This window comes from Pelodiscus sinensis, chromosome 9 (assembly GCF_052426305.1).
Source record: "Pelodiscus sinensis isolate ZL-2025 chromosome 9, ASM5242630v1, whole genome shotgun sequence".
Taxonomy (NCBI): Eukaryota; Metazoa; Chordata; order Testudines; family Trionychidae; genus Pelodiscus; species Pelodiscus sinensis.
In genome coordinates this window covers 39837844-39851595 of record NC_143060.1, presented here as the reverse complement: position 1 = coordinate 39851595, position 13752 = coordinate 39837844, and the positions used below count along the sequence as shown (strand labels likewise).

The 13752-nt window shown below is 41.0% G+C and overlaps 1 protein-coding gene across 5 annotated transcripts in view; it reads left to right on the top strand.

The window, feature by feature from the left end:
* The window catches only part of DPYD (dihydropyrimidine dehydrogenase), a 675852-nt gene that overhangs the window by 42798 nt on the left and 619302 nt on the right, over positions 1 to 13752 (top strand). For 4 of the 5 annotated variants that reach the window (XM_075936591.2, XM_075936587.2, XM_075936589.2 and 1 more), the window contains exon 2: positions 3226 to 3336. The exons of the other annotated variant lie outside the window; for it this stretch is intronic. In XM_075936591.2, the coding sequence (XP_075792706.1) occupies positions 3226 to 3336 (111 nt within the window). The remainder of the gene's footprint in view (positions 1 to 3225; positions 3337 to 13752) is intronic. 5 annotated transcript variants of the gene reach the window in all.

Here is a 13752-nt window from a genome sequence, read left to right as displayed (position 1 = left end):
TGAAGATAAAAATTGCCTCCGAATACCTCAAACAAATTCTTTCCAAAAACCACACAGCACACCTCCATCATAATCATCTAGAAACCCACCCCTGCAGTCAGCTCCAGTGCCAAGTTTGTCCACAAATCTACACAAGCAATTTCACCAATGGATCTAATCACAACAGCCACTCCGTCAGGGGCTTATTTAACTGCAGATCTACTAATGTGATCTATGCCATCAAATACCAGCAATGCCCTGCTGCCATGTATATTGACCAAACTGAACAATCTCTATGGGAAAGAATTAATGGATACAAATCAGATATCCAAAAATGCAACACACAAAAACCTGTTGGAGAACACTTTAACCTGCCCAGGCACTCATTCATGGATCTTAAAGTCACCATGTTGTTTCAGGCCAATTCCACAAGCCGAATAATCAGGTAAGGGTTGGAACTCAACTTAATTTACAAGTTAGATTCCTATCACAGAGGTATGAATAAAGACATTGGCGGCCAACAACTACCTTCCACATCCTAATAACTTAACCAAATAAACAATGGGTACTTAAAGAAAGTGCAAATTGTTCTTCTTAGTTTCTTGTAACTTGAGCACTCTAATTCACTATTTTTGCCCTCTTCATTCCCCCCTCCTTCCTCTACTTATTCTTGGATCTGGACTTTTAAAACTCCATTCATCTAATGAAGTGGGTTGTGCCCACAAAAGCTCATGATACCATCTACATCTTTTGTTAGTCTTTAAGGTGCTGCTAGACTATTTGTTGTTTTTTAAGTTTATTCATTTATTTAGTTTACAAAGTCTTCATGTTAATATCTTGAAGACCTTGATCAATCACCCATCCCAGAGAGAGCAGTGATTACAACACACTATTTGTGTTGGTGTAGCCAGTCCTTCAGCCACTTGTTTGCCAGGCTGTCAGGAGCAGTGAACACCCACTTTCATTCTGAGCTTCATACAGCTTCACCATGAGCAATAAGAAAATATACATATTTTATTCCCTGTGATGGCGAAGTACAGGCAGTCCCCGGGTTACATGGATCCGACTTACATTGGATCCCTACTTACAAACGGGGTGAGGCAACACCGCACCAGCTGCTTCCCCCCAGCAGACCAGGGAGACGTGAAGCTAGCGCCCCCCACCCCCCAGCAGACCAGGGAGACGCGGAGCGGCTTTTTTCAGCAGACACCTCAGCTTGAGAATAAAGGACTGAGGGAAGTGAGGTGTGGGAGAATAAAACTGAGCTCTGGAGAAATGTTTGGCTAGAGTTTCCCCTATAATATGTACCAGTTCCGACTTACATACAAATTCAACTTAAGAACAAACCTACAGTCCCTATCTTGTACGTAACCCGGGGACCGCCTGTATACAGTTTGCATGTGCATGCGTGTGTATTCTTTTTTAAAGTAAAACTGGGGGGAACCCCCCTTAAATTCAAGTGGCTGAAAATAGCAATATGCTCCCCTGGGGTCATTAGTAAGATTTGAATCTGGAACACCATCCAAACTGATCAATTGAAGTGAAGGGTTAACTGATAATACTAGTAGACTCTTATCCTGTATGTTGTTTAGCCACTGGAGGGGGACTGTGACGGGGCAGACCCGCTCGTGGCGGGGGCACCCGCCCAAGCCACACTGTATGGCGGGACGCCACACGCTGCCCGCCTCTGCCTGGAGTGTTCGGCCGCGACATGGAGCGCTCTGGCCTCCGGCGCGCCGGAGGACGTCAGCCGGGCGCCGGGGAGACGTCAGCCACGTCGCCCTGGCAACGGGGGGAAGCCCAGGCACGCGGGGCGGGGTCGCTGGGAGACGCTGGGGTCGCGACCCCGGCACCAACTTTAAAATGGCCCGGCTGCACCGAGGTGGAGAGGAGAAGGAGTTGAGCGGATTGCCCAGGTGGAGGCAAGCGGTGGCAGCAGTACTCCACAGGGTGAGTGGTCCGAGCCGGGCAGAGGGGCGCCGGGGGACGACGGTGCCAGAGAGGAAGGAAGCAGCCCAGGGCAGAGTCAGGATTGACTGGTGGGCTGATGTGTTAAGGGGTTGCACCCCATCAGCCGGGTTCAGGTCAAACTGAACCTGAACCCTTAGGGCCCTGGGCTGGGGCCCATGAGAGGGGACGGGCCCGGGCCCCCCTTCCCCTCCCGCCTTGCCAGGGAGAGGGAAAACGAAGATAATCGCGTGAAAAAGGGAAACTGAAGGACTCGGAGCTCTAGGACAAGAGAGAGCCCTTGGGACAAACGCCGCGGGGCGACCCGGGGCGTCACAGGGACATAGTCACATTTTGCAAATGGGTTACATAACGATATGGCTAGGTGATAATAGAGCATTTGGAATCCACATACTAGGCTATCATACTCTAGGTGGGGAGTATGATCTAATAGTCAAGACAATGGCTATTGAAAGTGCAGTCAAGTATGTAAATTTGACATTCTGAAAAGTAATGTGACTAAATGAATTTTACTTGGATCACTGTTCAGCTGTAATAAAAATAACTTTTCAGTTGCTTTATTAATAAAATACAAGGAAATGATGCATTTAGCCATAGATAGAGGCGCGAGGGGTCCATTGACAAAAACTTACAAAATTCAGAGAGATATTAAAACTTGTCACGGGAAGAAGTAGGACTAAAATCATTGTATGTCTTTGTCTGTTGTTTAGAGCAGTATTGAAATGATCAACGTAGACAAACATTTATTTGTGCCATGCCATAGAAAAACTTATTGAAGTAGAGAGATAATTAATTTATGCTGTATAGTGTCTCACTAGGACTTTAGAAGCATGTCCTAGGTATTGGAAATGATGAAGCAACATTATGTGGTCTTTTATTTTCAAAATGTAGAGCTTACCAAGAAAAATATAATGGAAAAGAATTACCTGGCATGTGTATAGACGATAGGTAAGAGGCATACAACAATAGAATGTACTACAAATTCAGATTAGAGCTGCAACTAGATGTCATATATTTTTGTTTTAGTAAAATGTAGCAATACCTCAAATACTCAAAATCTAGAGTGTATAAACTGGAGCAGGAAATAATCTAAACACATTCATTTAAAATTGATCTGTTACTTAGTTCTGTTCTTTTACAATTTGTTTTTTAACATTACAAAACATTCATTTGTGCTTTGATGAGATGGGATCAGTTGAGCATGTACATTTTTAAAATTGTATTGTTTTTTTGAGCTTTTAATCTGAATTTTAAAATTATTCATTTTGTTGTTTACAGAACATTCTGGCTTTAAATCCTCAAATAAAAACTCATACAACTCTACATTCAAGTGCAGCAAAGAAACAAGAAAAGAAATTTTGGAAAAGGAATGCTGATAAGAGCTGTTCAGTAAGTATCATACTTATGACAGATCTGAAAAATGTCAGAAATTTCAGTGTTAGGTTTCCCATATAGTTAATCAGCTATCAGATTACACCTATGTAAATTAAGGTTAATGGCATTTGGCACTTACTTGAGTGATTTACTCCAGTGTAAATGAGATCAGAATCTGCCCCCCCCCATTTGAAATTATGCCCCTTTTCTCCTTGCATGAAATGGAATTTTTCATTATAAACTTTCTAGTTTTTTTAATATCCATTCTATTTTAGACACTGCCTTTTCTGATCTACGTATTTATGTGTTATTTGCTCTAGCGTGATATTTGAACAGTTTTATATAATAGTAGTTAAGTCATCTGTTATATTTTATTACTGATTACCTCTTTGATCTCCCACCTCATCAAGGATACCTGTCATGTACTGTCTCCATCTAGATTTTGCAGGATAGTCCTCTCAGCTCAGATGATCTATCTCATTAAGTTTCATGGAATGTTGTAGGCAGGATGCTATACACCCACCCCTATGAACTAATATTTAGCCTTCCTATATATTCTGTGGAGAGTACTCTGTATTATGGTATCCAATTGTATGGGTTTTTTCATTCCACCATGTTTAAGAACTGCATCCTTTCAGGATTCTAGGTGAACCTTTTATATAATCCTTGGATTTGGTCCTATAGTTGAATTCTGGGGGTGAAGAGCGTGCTGCTTCTGTATAAAGACCCTTTTTGTTCAGTGGAATTCTATACATGCACAAGAGTCTGCCCACAAGTTGTGCATTGAATGATCAATGCCTTGGTTGTAACCAGTAAGTATACTTGTATTTTTTAAATGGACATGCCTGGTTTTATGCAGCATTTATACTGTACGATGGTCAGTTAGAATTCCTGATTTTTTTTTAATTGGTAGATGGGGAAAAATTTTAAAACACCAGTACAAAATTTGAAGTGAGTTCTACATTTCTGTCCATACAATAGTTCCTATTTTAAAACCTTGTTAAACATTTTTCCCCGTTGCAGCTTTGTGTAACTGTATTAAAAAACAAAAAACCCTTCCCACATTTCCTCTTCTGTCAAAAAAAAGTACCAAAAATACCAAGCAAACAGAACTTTATCTGGTATCCAGTTAAATGGATGGAGTTTTTAAAATTCAAAAACTCACTGGAAATATCCCTCCCTTTCTGGATTCACCACATCACCATCTATAGCTGTAGTTGATATAAATCAAAGAGTAGAGAATTATTCAACCCTCTTTTATCCTTATTAAAGCAAGGAAGATATGGTAAATAAATAAACATTGGGAGGGGTGAGTATTGATTGCCTAGGAAGCCATTTACAGATAAAATTCTCAGAGTTTAAGGCCAGAATATGCCATTTGATCATCTAGTCTGAACTGCTGTACGTTAGAGGCCACCAAACTAACCATTCTAAATCCAACAACCACAATGTATTACATCTTATGGAGGATGAGACTATTATGTTCCTCAGGAAAAGAAAAGGGGAGACCAAAATGAGTCCATGCTCAAAGCTTCTGCAGTGACAGGGACATGATTAAGTGAGATATACCTGGTAATCCTGGCAAGTGACTATTGCTGCAGAATAAGGCAACTATTCCCTCACTCCCCCACAATTAGTGCCTGTCTGACCTGGGAGAAAATGACCACTATACATGGGAGAAATGACCACTATACATGGGAGAAAATGACCACTATACATGGTGTTGTTGGGATGGCATCAGATATATCTTGAACATGTGAGTACCAACCTGCCAGCCTAGCACCTGAAAAAGAGAATGTTTGGTTCGATCTTAGACCAGATCCATACTGCCCATGCCACATTTCCAGCCATGGCCATCCCTGATGCTTCAGAGGAAGGAAGAGGGGGAAAATCCCTTCCTTACCCCATGTGGTGGCTGGCTGACAACTTGAAGAGTGAATTTTAGGGACATAAGGCAGAAATTAAAAGTGCGCCCGAGGGCTGTTGAATATTGCCCTTTATCATCATTAACAACCCTGGCATGCAATTGCACTCAGCAATTATCCTGATAACTTAATTATTAAATTAAAATAATTTAAGAGTCATTTACCCCCCCTCCACATAACTTTTTTGGGGGAAGGGTCTGTTTCAGAATTCCTATGATGGTTAGAAACCTTCTAATTTCCATCTTGAATTTATTTGTGGCAAGTTTATATCCCTTTCTTTATGTGGCAACATTATCCTTTAGTATAAATACCTTCATTTATAGAGAGCAATTGTGTCCCCTCTCAGACTTCTTTTTCTGCTACATTAATCAAGCCAAACTCCTTCAGCCTCCTATCCTAAGGTAGGCCTTCCATTGCCCAGATTATCCTTATAGCTCTTCTCTACACCTGTTCCGGTTTTTAAATTAATCTTTCATGATCTTAAGTGACCAGGACTATACACCGTATTCCAGTTGAGATCTTTCCAATTGTACAATAACATTAATACTTCTTTGCATGTAGAATAGTAATAGAGATATAGCCGTGTTAGTCTAGTCTAGCTGAAACAAAAAACAGGACTATGTAGCACTTTAAAGACTAACAAGATGGTTTATTAGGTGATGAGCTTTCGTGGGTCAGACCTTGGCCCACAAAAGCTCATCACCTAATAAACCATCTTGTTAGTCTTTAAAGTGCTACATAGTCCTGTTTTTTGTTTCATTAATACTTCTCTATCTCTACAGGAAATGCTTAATATCTAGAATGCCTTTTTCTTAACCATCATACTGGTGGCTTATAGTCATCCTGTGATTTATCCTTTTCTTACCTGTTTATAGTCAGATTTAATTCTGTTTGAAGTCCATGGTAATTTCATTTGTTTGTATTTACATTAGGTTACAATTTGTCCCTCAGCATCAGTTTTGCATCAAGCTATACTTACAGGAACTGGGTAGAATTACCAATGGAGGAAGGGTGGGTGTATGAAAATATAAAACTAATTAAATTAACAGCCCTCAAAACTCTGTGAATAAAAGCTGCATCTGCTGAGACATGCACACAATGACTTTGTACTGTCTAAAATGCTTCCAGATGGCAGACTTACATATTTCCTCAGAATAATCACACAAGCAAAATTTTAACTCCTAGTCTGCTCTGCTTTTGGTTGTTCTGAAAGTAGAAACTAAATGTTAATATCTTTCCAAGTATGGGAAAAGCTAAAATGTATTCTCCTTAAAGAAGGTTCCTTATGCTTTAATTGAGTATTATGACTTGTTTACTCTGTCAGACAATGAAACTGGTGTTTAAAATCTGTTTCTATGAGTATATGGAAGCTAGTTAACACCCCCAGAAACTATAGGGGAAATAATTTATTGGGATTTACAAAAGAGCGTTCAGACTTTTAAGATCTTGTAAAGGAATTCAGGGCTCTTTTTCTAAGTCACTGAATCTCAGGTGATAAACACCACTATTAAAGATTTAGTTAGTTACACCTAATCTTTCTGGCAGGTGGAACCAATCATTTCCCATGGGATGCACAAGAGGTGTGTTTCTTTGAGCCAGAATGAGGACTGAGGCAATCCTGGCAGTCATCCAAAAAACAGCTACGCTTGAGGAAAAAAATTAGTCAGAGGTTTTCGTTGTGTTACTGTCTTTGGATTTCCAATAGACAAAAACCTGGGAAACAAATGAGTTGTGACACGAATTTAAGTTCTGTGTTGAAGAGCTAGATGGACTATTTCCATTCACAGGATTGGCTCTCGGTATCACATTTTACTTCCACAAAGACGTCTTACTCTTGAGTAAACACTGCACCAGAGTTGCATTCTTTATTCTGTTGGGTATAAATTAGGAGGCATTTCACATTTCAATATCAGTGAAACAAATATTGTACTCATTTAGGCTATGTCTACACAGCAGCATTATTTTGAAATAACATGGTCTGCGTCTATACAGCCAGCAGTTATTTTGACATAATGCTGAAATACTGTCAAGCTGGAAGACTTCTTACTTTGACTCCCATCACCCTCATTTTATGAGCAGGGGAAGTCAGAGGAAGAGTGTTCTGTTTCAAAATAAGTGCTGTATAGACAGCACCAAAACTCGAAATAAGCTATTTTGAAATAAGCTATGCAATTGATGTAGTTTATTTTGAGTTAAATCCTGCTGTGTAGATGCACCCTTAGACTTGTCTGACCTCATTGAATTGAGAGAGGTGCACAGGTGTAAATGAAGCTTTTTTGACCCTACATATATTTTGGATAATGTATTACTCACTGGAGAAATATGAGTTTGGAGGGATTGTGGACACTCTGTGCCCCAAGCTAAAGGAGACTTGTGAATATTGAGGGATATGTTTTGATGTGGTAGAGGATGTAAGCCAAGCCATCAATTCAGCATATCTTGTCAAACACCACTTGAAACTGCTTATGCACTTTATTGATGTACCTTATTAAACAGTACAAGGAATTGCTTCAGATGGAAAAGTTGGAAGTAATTCTGCAAAAGAAAAAAAGCAAGAGGAGGAAAATAGTTTAAATTGGATTGTTCTTAATTGCCATAGCCTTTGTCTGTATTGAACTTCTGGCACTAGTAACACAGTTCTTTGCAGTAACTAATCCTAATCAGCATTTTCTAATAGCCAAACCTAATGTTAAGTGCATTTCTTGCAAGGGTATCACTTTTGGTCTAGGCACTTTGATTTAATTTTTCTGTAGCTCCTCCTAAATATCAGAAATATAAACAGATTCTTGATTGTGTCTTATTCTCTGACAAATTAAAGTGAAAATTATTAATGTGTTGTAGGCCAAGATATGGAATACGTTACATGATATAATGGGTAATGTCTATTTTAACATTACAAAAAATTGAGAGAATACTTCAAAGCAGTATTAATAAACATTTGTTCAAATGCCAAAAAGCTTTTTGCTTTGCCTCTGTGTAACTCTTTATGAAAACTTTCAAAAATGAGTTTTTTAACACAAATGTTTGAGGAATGGCTGCTGTTTGTACAAATTTCCATATAGACATAGAAACGAGGGTAGAAAAGCCGGTCAGTTTTCAGCTATATACTGTTTCTCCCTCTTTCATATATTTGTTGTTCATTAAGAGAGATGGAAAAATGCAATGCTACATTGGTGAGCAATTGCACACCACTATTACAGAATAATCTAAATAAACTGTTTACAAATAACCAGTGGTCTGACACACAAATTGTTCAAATTACAAATAAATATAAGCCTGTTTACCCATAATTTGAGAACAGGGAATTTATTGGATAAATGTATTTGCATTGAATAATTTGACCTGCTCAAAAACTGTATTAATTAAACATGTGGTATATTTATAAAATATTCCTAAATATTGTAAAAGAGAGCACTTATTAAAAGAAATCTGTTCAATTATGTTTACAACTGAAAGCCTATAGTTTATCTTGTTAAATATTTCTTTGTTCATGTGTGTGTATAAATAAGCAAGTTTAGTTCTTTTCTGAAAAGGTATACAAGAGCAGATGTCTGTCTAATTGCTATCCTGTTTAAATACTAATTGGAGGAACATACGTAGAATGCTAGTAGTATGACTAGCTATACCTTGTCAATACTCTTTTTAATCACATCACTATCATTACTATTCAACCACTAATCGGTGTGATGATTAAGGGACATTAGAGGGAGCACTTTGACATCTGATTCTTCAAACTGATGTCTTCTGAGGCTGTGCTTTGTGGTATCATGGCCAGACTGATTCTTTAAATAAAATGCTCTGATTCTCAAATGTAGGAAATGTTACAATAGGTTCTAATGATGTGATTAGGGATTTTGAGATTTTTTTTTATTAGTGATTGACTGTATGTACAAACTATTAACGTAAATAATACATGGATTACTTTGAGTAGCAATATGTTGAAAAGTAACATCAAGAGATCTTATCTTTACTGATAGTATCAATAATTAAATATTTATACGGACTTAAAAATGTACCAGTTTAATCATTAAGCAAATTCCAACTCATGCATTTTTCAGGCACTTCAATTACTTTGCATTGCTTTGTATAGATACCATATACTGTGATTTCTAGACTTTTTATTAAAATGTTTCTGTGACTTACATTATATCTGTGCATGAAAATGATTTACCCCAGCTATTTCTATATGATGGACATTAGAACACTTGTCTTCTGTTTGTCTTAGTTTGAATTTCTCCTTAAGACATAACCATCAAAATTTGTCAGCTTCTCTGAAATCTGTCTGCTATAGATTATCTGCTTCCCTAGTGTAACTCTTCCATTATAGGGCCATAAGTACATTGTTATATCCTAATGGTCATATTGTGTCTGGGTCTTTTAATGAGTGCTGAGGATTTGAGGATGTAAAGATAATTTTTCCTTTTCTGGTGAGCCCCTCTTCATGCAGAGCACAAAAATAGTTGCAGGGCACTGCCCTATCCTAAGCAGTATTGAAGGATTAGTAAATTTGGCTACTAGCAAGCTGCATAGGAAGAGGAATGTAGTCTGCCATGTAGTCTGCCATGTATGATTGCCATACTAATAGTTCTAGCTTCTGGCTAGCAGTGCTTGGAGTTAGGAAACAGATTATATACTTCTCTTTTCCCCAACAACACAGAGAGAGACTCTGAGGCTACGTCTAGACTACATGGCTCAGTTGACAGAGCCATGAAAAATAGTTTATTCGGCATAGTCAAATAAACACGGATTTAAATAATCCCCACTTCATTAAAATAAAAATGGCCGCCATGCTGTGCCGACGATCAGCTGATCCAGCACAGTGCGGCAGTCTAGACGTGGCACAGTTGACAAAGTAAGCCTTTGTCGACCGCTCTGGTAAACCTCGTTTCATGAGGCATACTGGAGCGGTTGACAAAGGCTTCCGTTGTCGACTGCGCCATGTCTAGACTGCCGCACTGTGCTGGATCAGCTGATCGTCGGCACAGCATGGCGGCCATTTTTATTTTAATGAAGTGGGGATTATTTAAATAAACTTTTTCCTGTAAATAGTTGCCTCAACATTTCTGAGGTACCGCCTGTTAAAAAAAACAAAAAACAAAATAGAATAGAAGGATAAGTAGAGAATAGTACATAGGAAGTCAAAACTAAAACCTTCTCCTCGATAGACTTCGATTCATACTGAGTAAAGAAAAAAAATGCCTCTCACAGAGCAGTACAAAAACAAAAACAAAACGAAAAGAAGAAGAAGGCAAAAGACAAAGGCTCGCAGACAATGGGCCCTGGTGTGCAGGCTTCAAGAAATGTGAAAAATGTCGTGACCCATGCCTGCCTCAGATGGCCACAGGTTTTGTATACGTTGTCTGGGTGAAGCCCATGTTCCCCAGAAGTGTGTTCACTGCTGCAGTCTCGCTGCCAGAGCTTGCAAAGACAGGGATCTGAGACTATGTATGCCACTTTTCGACAAGGCTCTATATCCCTGAACCAGTGGGGACAAATGCAGCCAAGCTGAGAGGGCTAGCAGGCAGGCTAAGGACTTGGTCTCCTCACCATCCAAGTCCACAAAGAAGAGGGTTTTCATTGTCTACAGCATGATCATCATCCTTCGTGGTATTCAGTCTGGTCAAGCCATTTTCACTACTCTCCTCACTGGTCCACATATTGCTATTGGGCACCTCCACAGCACTGACAGTGGCAACGTCAACACCAGCTCCAAAGTCAATACCTATCTCTCATCCTCATGGTTCTCCTCAGCCGACTGAGGACATCAAGACAGAAGATGGTCAAATTACTGAGGAGGCAGAGGCAGAGCAACCTGATGTCTCCCCAATGGATGAGTCGTTTTGCTCGCCTGACGAGGCCATTATTTCAGATGACTCATTGCCCATGGATGACGTGAAGCAATTTCAGGACTTATTTAAAAGAGTTGCCACCAGCCAGGAGGTTGTATTGTCTGAGGTACAGGAGAAACACCACAACCTCCTAAAGAACCTCCAGCTGATCTCAAAATCAAGGATTGTCCTTCAGATAGATGAAGCAATGATGGAAGTGGTGGATGAGGTCTGGTAGACACCAGCCTCAAACGCCCTCCCCCCTTAAAAAAAAAAACCTAACAAGAGGTCCAAGGGTATGGACTTTTTATTTCTCCACCCACAGCCAAACTCGCTAGTTGTGGATGTAGCACAGCACAGGGCTTGCCATCTTAATACCTTCCATAATAAAACTTGTTTTAATTTGGTACTATCCTCATTGTGTGTGTGGCTGCAGTTGTGGACCCCTAGATCCACCTCCAGAAACAGAACTCTAGTTCTCAACTTATGTAACCTGAGGTATGGAGGGAAAACCTAGAATCTTCTAGTCAGATTGGCAAGTGTTACTCACATAAATTCCATTGTATTTCTCCCCAAGGCTACAGCATCAACCTGTTGGGACTCCAAGCTGTGCACAATGCTTCCAGACATTTTTTTCACCATATTTGAGGTTCTGCAGTGCACATCCTCACCAACAATATGATCAGCTGTTTTACCTCATTCCACTTGTGCCAAAGCTGTACGCCTCTGGAACTGGTGAATCCAAAAGAGTATCAACATCGTTGTGTCACATCTCCCTGTCATCAACAATATTACAGTAGATGCCCTCAGCTGTTACTTTGCAATAGATCATGAATGGGAGATCCACGTGCGAGTTCTATGAGAAATCTTCCACTGTCTGGGTTTCTTATCTGTAGATCTCTTTGCAATGCACCGGAACACCAAGTATGCCCAGTACTGTTCTCCAAATCAGACGGGACCCATGTCATCCTCAGCCCCAGCATGGGCCAGACAGACCACTCACAATACCTATCTCTATAAGTGGAAGCGCTTCCCACTCTGGTCTCGGACCAAGGGCATCAAAACATCTTCTTCAAGTGATGTCCTCATGGGTGCTCCACTGTAGGTGCTGGGCTTGCCCCGGCACCCCAGGTCAGAAAGTTTTCATAGCAGTAGTTGGCCGGACCGCGCATGCGTGGAGGCATCTCGTGGAGTTCATGTTCTTTCTCATCGTGTAGTCCGGTTCTAGCCAGTTCCTCTCAACTGCCTCAGGCTGCAGACAGAGTGAACTGCTCTCCTCAATGCGAGTTATTTGTGAGACAATTCTAAGTCTATCCTTGTTAATATAACGGTTTTCCCTCTGTTCTTCATTATACCATGTTTTTAATTACTTTAAAAAAAGAGACACAGTTGATATTACAGTTTATTTAGATAGTTATTGTTAAGTCTACCCACCCTCCACTGGATATAGTTCATATCCCTCTTAGTAGATATTCCTTTAAAAAAAATCCATAAAATATGCCCGGCTCCCCCGGGTTTAAAAAATGTGACTCATGCCGTGAGGCCATGATGGCCTCAAATGGGCACTCAGCCTACATATGTCATCTCAGTGAGAGCCACATTCCCCACTGCACCAAGCTCATGGCCAGGGCTTGCCAATATAGGGAGATGAGGCTCCATATGACCCTCTTCGACAAGGCTCTTCAGCAAAAAGGATCAGCCTCTCCCCCTCTGTCACACCAACCAGCTCAAAAGCGCAGGACCTCATTCCCAGCCGCTACTCTGGCAAGAAAAACTAGACCATCTCCCACGAAATCTCTCCCTGCTACTTCGCAGGGAAGATTGAGTGTAGGGAGCAAGTCGGGCACATCTGGAATGGCTGCTTTATATACCATTTCAACCAGGGCCTCCAAGTTGAGAAAGATGGATGTGACGATACCATCCGCATGCTCCTCAGTGGCACTGACAGCAGCCACAGCACCGGTAGCCTCGGCACTGAAACCGCCAGTACCGATATCCATATCGGAATGGCATATACACGCAGCACCAATATGTGCCGAGTTTTCCTCACCGGCACCGATCTTTCCAGCACTGGCCCAAGCGGCACCGACACCAGTGACACTGACTCCGGCACCAGAATGAGCGGCACCAACCTCGGAACCAGAACAGACATCACCGATCTCGGCACCAGAACATGCGGCACTGAGGAAGGTGCACGCAAAAACACATCAACAGCAGAGCCCCTCACCCTGCTCTCCGCCTTCCACATTTTTGCCAGCACTGTCATCTTCGCTGCCACCACTGCCCTCACCAAAGTCATCTCAACCTATCAGGCATTACCAATCTCTAAAAGGCTACCATCTCCCTTTCTCACTCCACCCAGGGAGCAGCCTCACTATTCAAGCCAACACTTCTCTGCCTCTCTATTGCCACCTCCAAGAAAGTCCTATACCCCTTCCCTCCCACCATGATCACCTAGATCAGATTATTGGGAAGGATACAAATGGTCTCACATGTATAGACGTTCTCATTCACATTGCTCATATTATTGTCATGACAACCATTACGACTGCCACGACCATCGTAGGTGCTACTTACCACACTGTCACTCCTACTGTCATCCCTCCAGATCTGTCCTTGGCTGAACACTCATCCTCCAGACACTCAAGGGTTCCAGCTCCACCTCCTTTGGACCAAAA